Here is a 7,796-nt window from a genome sequence, read left to right as displayed (position 1 = left end):
TTCTTCTAACATTCAAAATTGTTTGCAAACAATTTGAAACAATTCAATTTTGACAAGATAAAATGGAAAACTTGTCTTGAGTAAATAAATAAAAAAACTTAAATAGACCAACAATACTTTCAAATGCCGCCTGACAGCAAGAAATTCAAAATGAAAACTACTCCTATATACTCCCTCTTACTCCCTCTGTCAGCCATTAGAAGTCCTATTTATGGGCGACGCGGGTTTTAGGAAATATTAAGAAAAGTAAATGGAAAGAAGTTAGTGGAATAGGGGTCCCACTTGTATATATTATAGTTTTAAATAAAATGTGAGTGGAATGAGTTAGTAGAAGGTGGGACCCTATTACCATTTATGGTAAAAGTGAATCGGGACTTTTATTCGCGGATAGACTAAAATGGAAAAACGAGACTCCTATTCGTGGACAGAGAGTAGTACAATTTGGATAAGAAAATGTATACACACATATGTTTGAGTATTCAAAGGAATTTAAAGGGTTTGGAATTGTTCTATTCATCTAAGTATATGGTAGATTAGCCTATATCTTTATTGGTTTATTAATCATACGCTCAACTTTTCAGCAATGGATATGAAGCACCTCGTGGTTTGAGCAGGGAGTCGAGTTTAACGACATGGATGCTTTTGCCACCGATGCAGAGCAGGCGCGTCAAGATTGTTGTTCTCTTCCCCACAGAGGTAGAGAAGGGGATGTGGCCAGAAGACTACTCTCTTTCTGACCATGCTCGACTCACAGTGGTGTTCTCGCCGATCAGAATGCCATGCCCCCGACTGATCACTTGATGACACCATTTGCTTTGTCACAGGACTCACACACCAACATCATAAGGACGACTACCGACGAGAAATCTTCGAGGGCTAGGGACTAGGGTTGTCGGACTGAAAAATCATTCTGTTGGGATAACCCCAGCGAATAGAACCGGAAAGAGTTCTGATTAGGTCTGCTGTATAGCTGAGCATCAGATATGGCGGTGGCTGCTTGTTAGAGGTGGCCAAACCCAACCGGCCCGCCGGTTAACCGCCGGTTCCCAACCGGCGGGTCGGAACCAGAACCGGAACCGTCGTATCCGGTTTCACGGTTATAACGGGCCGGTTACGGGTCAAAAAATACGCAACCGGAATCGGCGGTTAACCGCCGGTTCAGAACCGCCAGTTAACCAGCGGTTAACCGGGAATATGTAGCCGTCGCCGGTAGGTTCCTAGGGTTGCAGGCGTAGGGCTGAAAAAGGTCGGAAAACCGCCAGTTTGTGTCGGAAAACCGGCGGTTTTGGCTGTTTCTGACACAAAACCGCCGGTTCCCGACGGTTCAGGCGTAGGCGTAGGGTTGCAGCGTAGGGTCTGAAAAGGTGACGGAAACCGTCGGTTTTCGGTCAGAAACCGGCGGTTTTCGATCGTTTTCAAATTTTGAAATTCAATTTTTTTTTTTTTTTTAATATCAGATTTTTCCCCGATTTTTCATCTATAAATACCCCCTTCTTCATCCCTTCTACTCACCTCATTCTTGTGTTAACAAGTATTTCTCTCTCAATCTCCAATTCTCTATTCTCTACCTCATTCTCTCAATTTGCTCTCTACTTGTTTACCTAAGTTGTTCATCAATTTTCATAATTTTCTAATTGTTTCGACTTTACTTTTAATATGTTTTTTTTAAATTGTAATTTTGTATTTAAATTTTAAATTCAGGTGTATAGTTGTATTGTTATATTTTGTAACTTGTAAGTTGTAACTTATAATTGTATTGTAGAAATTTACATTCAAAGTTTCAAATCAATAAAATTGCAATTCTTTATCGTTATCAATTCTCTTTGGATTTTACTATAGAATTTAAAAGTTATAACTATAAGATTTAAATAAAATAAAAAAAGAACCGGAACCGGCCTGGAACCACCAGAACCGGATAACTGGTATCCGGGCCGGTTACGGTTCCAGCATTCGACGAACCGGAACCGCCGGTTCCGAACCGGTACCGGCGGTTTTTGAACCGTGGCCACGTCTACTGCTTGTGCACCCACATTACGCGCTCGCCCCGTTGATGATGACGTCGTTTGTAGATAGGAAAACCTCATAAGATTACAACGACGTTGTGAATGAATGTTGTGATTGGAAATCAAAGCTCTAACTTCATTTTATAGTATTAGTGAGATTGCAGCCCTCAACCTATTTAGCTCAATGTGTAAAATTTCTTCTGACGAAACACTATATTAGTACCTGAATAAAGATTTGTGGAAAGTCAATGACTTGTACAACTTTTTTCGCTTTGTTGGATGAATGGACTAAAATTGCACAATCTAAGGGTATTAGTTAATTAAAATTCTTTTTTGAAACTATGGATTTCAAATTTAATTATTATAATTTGAGGATCGGGTTGTAAAAGCATCCACAATGGTAATAGGTCAGCCACTCTCTCTCCCTGCCACGTCAACAGCACTAAAAATCCACCTGTCACATCAGCATAGGCCAGCCATAGGCTAGCCGCAATAAAAATAATTCAAAAACAACTACATTTTACGGAATAAAATTTACGATTAAATTACAAAATTAAATTTACGAGACATATACGAAAAAATTCATTCATTTTCATTAAAAAAAAGGTACATAGATTAAAAAAAATACATGATTTTTTTCAAAAAAAAAAGGGCTTCCACACACGAGCCCCGCCACTCTCTACTCCTCGTCGTCGCCGCCGCCACCCGGGGTATCTGAGCCCGCGCCTGAACCCCCCACCAGTGCCCTCGAGACACCCAAATCCACCCGCATATTCTCGAGCATCGAGTAGAGGAACATCTTCTCCGTGGGGTCGGTTGCGACCTTCCCCTCTTGGAAGACCTCGAACATACGTTCCTCCGTCTTCGCACGCGGGAATAACGTGTACGCGCGTGGGGGTGGGGGGGCCGAGATGACCTCATGGGGCGATAGGGGGGGATCCTCCCCTCGCTGCCCGTTGCGCCCGCTTTTGGCCAACCGGGCGAGGGCGACGAGGAGCGGATGGAGGGGACGGAAACTCCTCAGCATCCGGGGGGAGGTCGTGGGATCTGCCGCTGCTGCCGCTGTAGTCGCCGGAATAGTTCAGCCTCTGCTTCTTCGGCCACCCAGCGTCGCACCCCGCCCGGAACTTCTCGGAGTCCTTCAGCAACACATAGCATTCCCAGAAGAGGAACTCCTTATACTTCCCCGGCAAGGGGAACTGACTCTCCGCTATCCTCCGGGCGTCCTCCTCATTCTGCCCACTAGTCAGTTGGCGGAGGGCGTTGGCGTACAACCCCGAAAATCGGCCGACCGCGGCCCTGATCCGTTTCCACCCATTCCGGGCACTCCTCCCCGCTGTAGTCCTTCCCATGCGGGCAGTTCCTCCTGTAGGCTACTCTAATCTTCGCCCACATGTTGACGACCCGCTGGTTGTTCGCAACAAGCGAATCGTCGCAGACCGTCAACCACGCCTTGGCCACGCCGGCGTACTTATCATCCGTCCACTTCCTCCGCGTGGGAGTGTCGTCAACACCGGGCTGCGAGGACTCGCCGACCGCCTTGCCCTTCCCCTTGCCCTTCTTCTTCTTCGGCGCGGCCCGACCCGCTGGAACTGGAGTGTCCGGATCCCCGAGATCGATCCCCATATCATGCAATGAAAAAAGGTCATCGCCAGTGAGTTGCGTCTCCACTGGGGTCGACGTGTGAGACGAAGCCGTCAAAAAATCAAGAGAGGGACGATACACCGTGTCCCCCCCCGGTGGCCCCTGCATCCCGGGATGCATACCGTGTTGCATCCCTCCCTGCCACATCATCCCCATCATCTGTTGCTGCATTTGGGGCATACCTCTCCACCCCTGTGCTGACTGCCCGCCGCTGCCCTGCCCCCCGCTCGGCATCCCCCACGGCATACCCCCCTGCATCCCCACCGACGCTCCAGCCATCATCCCCATCAACTGTCCCCAAGGGACGTTAAACCCTGGGCCCATCTGCCCGTCCATATGGCCCCATCCAGATCCCACGGGTACCGTGGGCGTATGAGAGCCGCTCGTCGCCAGACTGGACTCGTTGTTGTTGTCCATCGCTCGATGATACTCTTGTACATAAAGTTAGAGAGATAAAACTTGTTAAAACAAGTGGTGCAAATGAAAATGAAACTAAAATCGCGTATATATAGGTTTTCAAAAAATTTTTAAAAAAAAATCGAAAATAGGCGCTGGCCGATCGGCACGCCACAATGGCGGCCAGCACCTTTGAATCGGCTAGCCCACGTCGATTTTCTGGTCGATTCGCCGCTGGCCGAACGCAATGGTTCGGCTAGCCGATCGGCTAGCGACGCGAATCGGCTAGCTGGCATTGTGTGGATGCTCTAACGTATGACGCATTAATACTAGTAGGTTTCAATTAGTCAAATATAATATTGGACCAAATCTGAATACACAAAAGCCAAACATTAGATTTAATTATTTAAACAGAATACTTTACACAATTCAGAATAGTAGCAGAACAACAAACTAAACTAAAAGCAATTTAGAATAGAAGTACTAAATAGAACAACGAACTAAACTAAAAGCAACTAATGTCTTCACCGCCTCCACCCGTCACTCCTCCATCTTCCCTTGAGTCGGGCCTCCAACACTGGAGCCGGAGTACTGTTGGACCCAACAGAATACTGTACTGAAGAGCTCGAAGACCCCAACTCCTCCTCCTTCATTATCCGTAAAAAGACAGCCTCAAATGTTGAGGTGACTTTATTCAAGTCGACCTCAACATCATCAGAAATTATGTGCACCTCTTTAAACAGATCCACAACCGAGCTCACAACAAGGGTAAGATGAACATAATGCTCGTGGGTAAGAGTATTCGCGAGCGAGTGTGGAGGTCGACCTCGAAGCAGGGGTGGCCGGCCGCGAGCCCGGCCGCCACGGTCACGAATACTCTCAAGAAATACTTTCAAATGCCGCCTGACAACAAGAAATGCAAAATGAAAACTACTCCTATATAGTACAATTTGGATAAGAAAATGTATACACACATATTCTACTCTATAATACTAGCAACTGAAGCTTTTCAAAGAAGATTTTGCTTTGGTCGTAAGATTATTTAATACTGTGACTAATTTGGGGGATTATTAGGACCTGTGCAATTTCAAATTAAGCTATAACCCAATTTAGAAATTGCATTCAAAATTCAGTGCATTTCATTTTTTTTTCCTATTCTTATGTTGCTGGTTGGTGGGGTTTGGTATTTAGTATTAACCACTTAAGTCGTTCAAAATTGTTCTGATTAACAAATTGTATACGTAATTAGAAAAAAATAGAATCTCAAACGTACCCAAAAAGGATTGTGTACCAATTGTAAGTTCGTAGATATTATCGAAAATCAAAACAAAATAAAAGCAATCGAAATCTTTATTTGGAATTTTGAAAAATCAACTGAAAAATTTCCTTAAAAATTACTCCTACTAAGTTGCATTTCATCGTCACTTAATCATTCTATCTCGGTGTTGATACTATTGGACTCTATACCAATAAATAGAAGAGGCTAATTAGGCTCGGTCAAGTCGATATTTTGAGACCTCTAACGGGAGAAGGAAGGAAGGAAGGAAGAAAAACATATCAAGAAAGCCAAAAAAGAAAAGAGTCAATGACTCTCCACAGCACGCCACTGTCAAGTTTTTCAAACACTTCCACACTATAAAACCTCTGCTATAAGCAATGAAATCCCACACAACACTATCTCATGTTCATCTAAAATCACTCAACACACACATAAAGAGTGAGGGAGAGAGATAAACAACGTGATGGAAAGCACGGCAGAAGAAAATGGCCTAAAGAAAGGGCCATGGACACCTGAAGAAGACCAGAAGCTCGTTGATTGCATTCAGAAATACGGCCATGGCAGCTGGAAAGAGCTTCCGAAGCTTGCTGGGCTCAACAGGTGTGGCAAGAGCTGCCGCCTGCGTTGGACGAATTATCTACGCCCTGACATCAAGAGAGGAGCCTTTACTGACGAGGAAGAAAGGGTCATTATCGATCTTCATGCAGAGCTAGGCAACAAGTAATGAACTAACCTCAGATATCTAACTCGTAGACTTGATTTTCTGTGCTGTTGAAGACGGGGGTTTTAATGCATTTGATGTATCTTGCATGTTTTATGTTTTTTCAGGTGGTCGGCTATAGCTAGTTACCTGCCAGGGAGAACTGATAACGAGATCAAGAACTTCTGGAATACTCGTCTCAAGAAAAAGCTGCTACGGAATGGGATAGACCCCGACACCCATATGCCAAGGACTCATCTTGATACCTTGTTACCTGTATTACCTCAGCTTCTCAGCTGTAATAGTCATACCTGGGAAAGTGTTGTGAGATCTCAAGAGAATGCTGCTCGTCTCGCAAAAATTTTACTGGTAGGTAACATTTTACAGCTGTTGAACTCTGGTACTACAGTTTCACCTCATCTCCCAATGGAAACTATTAGTCCTAGCCAGGGATCTGCTCGAGTCATGAGCAGAACACCATGGGATTCCCTTCTGATGGGATTGCAGTCGGAAAGATTCACTCCAAAAGCCAAGTCTGACACTCTGACATGCCAACAAAGCTTCAAAGAAGCACTTCAACCTGTCTTCCAGAACACAATGGAAACCGGCAATATGATGGATATAGATAGTACCAAATTTGGGGAATCGTCTAACATGTACACAGATTTTGAAGTACCCGATCTCGTCTCAGCATCTCCTGTGTGTTTAAGTACAGATCAAGAACCAAACAATTTCATCAGCCCGGATGAATTTTCCAACCCTCCAACTACTTCTAATACAATGGAAGATATTCTCATGGATGATGAAGCAAACAACTACTACTGGAAACAAGTCCTTGAGTAAGTAAAATCATGCTTCCCTTCATTGTAAAATATGTGCCCTTTTTTATTCAAATATTGCTAACAGTGTTTTTTTCACTACAGTCAGGCCAGACTGTCGCCATGAATCATGATCAATATCGTTTCTGGACAGGCTGCTAACAGATGGTGTCAAGAGATAGAGTTGCATCTCAAGGAAAATACCAACATTTAGCAATGAAAATTACCAGATTTCATGTAATACTATTTCTTTGCTATGGTACAGAGCCTGTATGATCATATCCATCAGCAGTGTGATTCATGTTATCCACACTTTTTTCCCTAAATTTTCCATGTATGATTGCCAAATAAGGTCGATTTCCTTATTGTGTAACAATCCATTTTGACAGAGTGTAAAGAGAATACATTCAGGCTGGCTTGTGCAAAATATTCAGTCTCTCACTGAATTTGATATTTTTCTTCCACCTGATTTATTCTGATTAATGGGCTCACCATAGCACTCTTCCCCCCAGACTGACACATACTAATCATATATTTGTTCTTTTCACTTGGTTTTCACAAGCAAGGGGGTGTGAAAAATAACACGAAGAAGTCATACTATTAGGTAAACGAAATCGTTCATATGAAAGAGTAGAACTAAAATGTCAAATCACCTTATGTGGAGTGTCACAATCCAGGCATTGATCTGCATGAGTTTTGGCCTAGTTAAAATATGCCTAGTGAATAATAGTTTTTCAGCATTGGCCAATAGTATTAGGTTAAGTGAGCTTTAAAGTTTAAACTGATAAAAAATTCAATATCAAAATATTAGGTAGGGTAGAAATCACAGAGATACATTAAGAGAAACTTTTAACAGACATACAATGTTAAAATAAAATGTTATTTTAATTTTGCCAAAAATGGCATAAGAGAGTTAAGGATAGTCAACACAGGAATCCATAATTTCAGAAAACATG

At 43.4% G+C, this 7,796-nt stretch overlaps 1 protein-coding gene across 1 annotated transcript; it reads left to right on the top strand.

Moving 5' to 3' along the window:
* The first annotated feature begins 5,553 nt into the window (after positions 1-5,553).
* Positions 5,554-7,332, top strand: LOC148932733 (transcription factor MYB41-like). The gene is made up of 3 exons (XM_089065548.1): positions 5,554-6,042; positions 6,151-6,861; positions 6,946-7,332. The coding sequence occupies exons 1-3, from the start codon at positions 5,786-5,788 to the stop codon at positions 6,965-6,967; spliced, it is 990 nt and encodes a 329-aa protein (XP_088921674.1). The 5' UTR covers positions 5,554-5,785; the 3' UTR covers positions 6,968-7,332.
* Positions 7,333-7,796: the final 464 nt, after the last annotated feature.

This window comes from Salvia hispanica, chromosome 2 (assembly GCF_029641045.1).
Source record: "Salvia hispanica isolate PSC_SH4W2 chromosome 2, Shi_PSC_v1, whole genome shotgun sequence".
Lineage (NCBI taxonomy): Eukaryota > Viridiplantae > Streptophyta > Magnoliopsida > Lamiales > Lamiaceae > Salvia > Salvia hispanica.
The sequence above is the reverse complement of the archived record's forward strand: the minus strand, read 5'-3'. Positions and strand labels throughout refer to the sequence as shown.

Coding starts and splice junctions, on each gene's coding strand:
- LOC148932733 (XM_089065548.1), top strand. CDS start 5,786: ATGGAAAGCACGGCAGAAGAAAATGGCCTAAAGAAAGGGCCATGGACA. Junction 6,043..6,150: donor CATGCAGAGCTAGGCAACAA/GTAATGAACTAA, acceptor ATGTTTTTTCAG/GTGGTCGGCTATAGCTAGTT. Junction 6,862..6,945: donor TACTGGAAACAAGTCCTTGA/GTAAGTAAAATC, acceptor TTTTCACTACAG/TCAGGCCAGACTGTCGCCAT.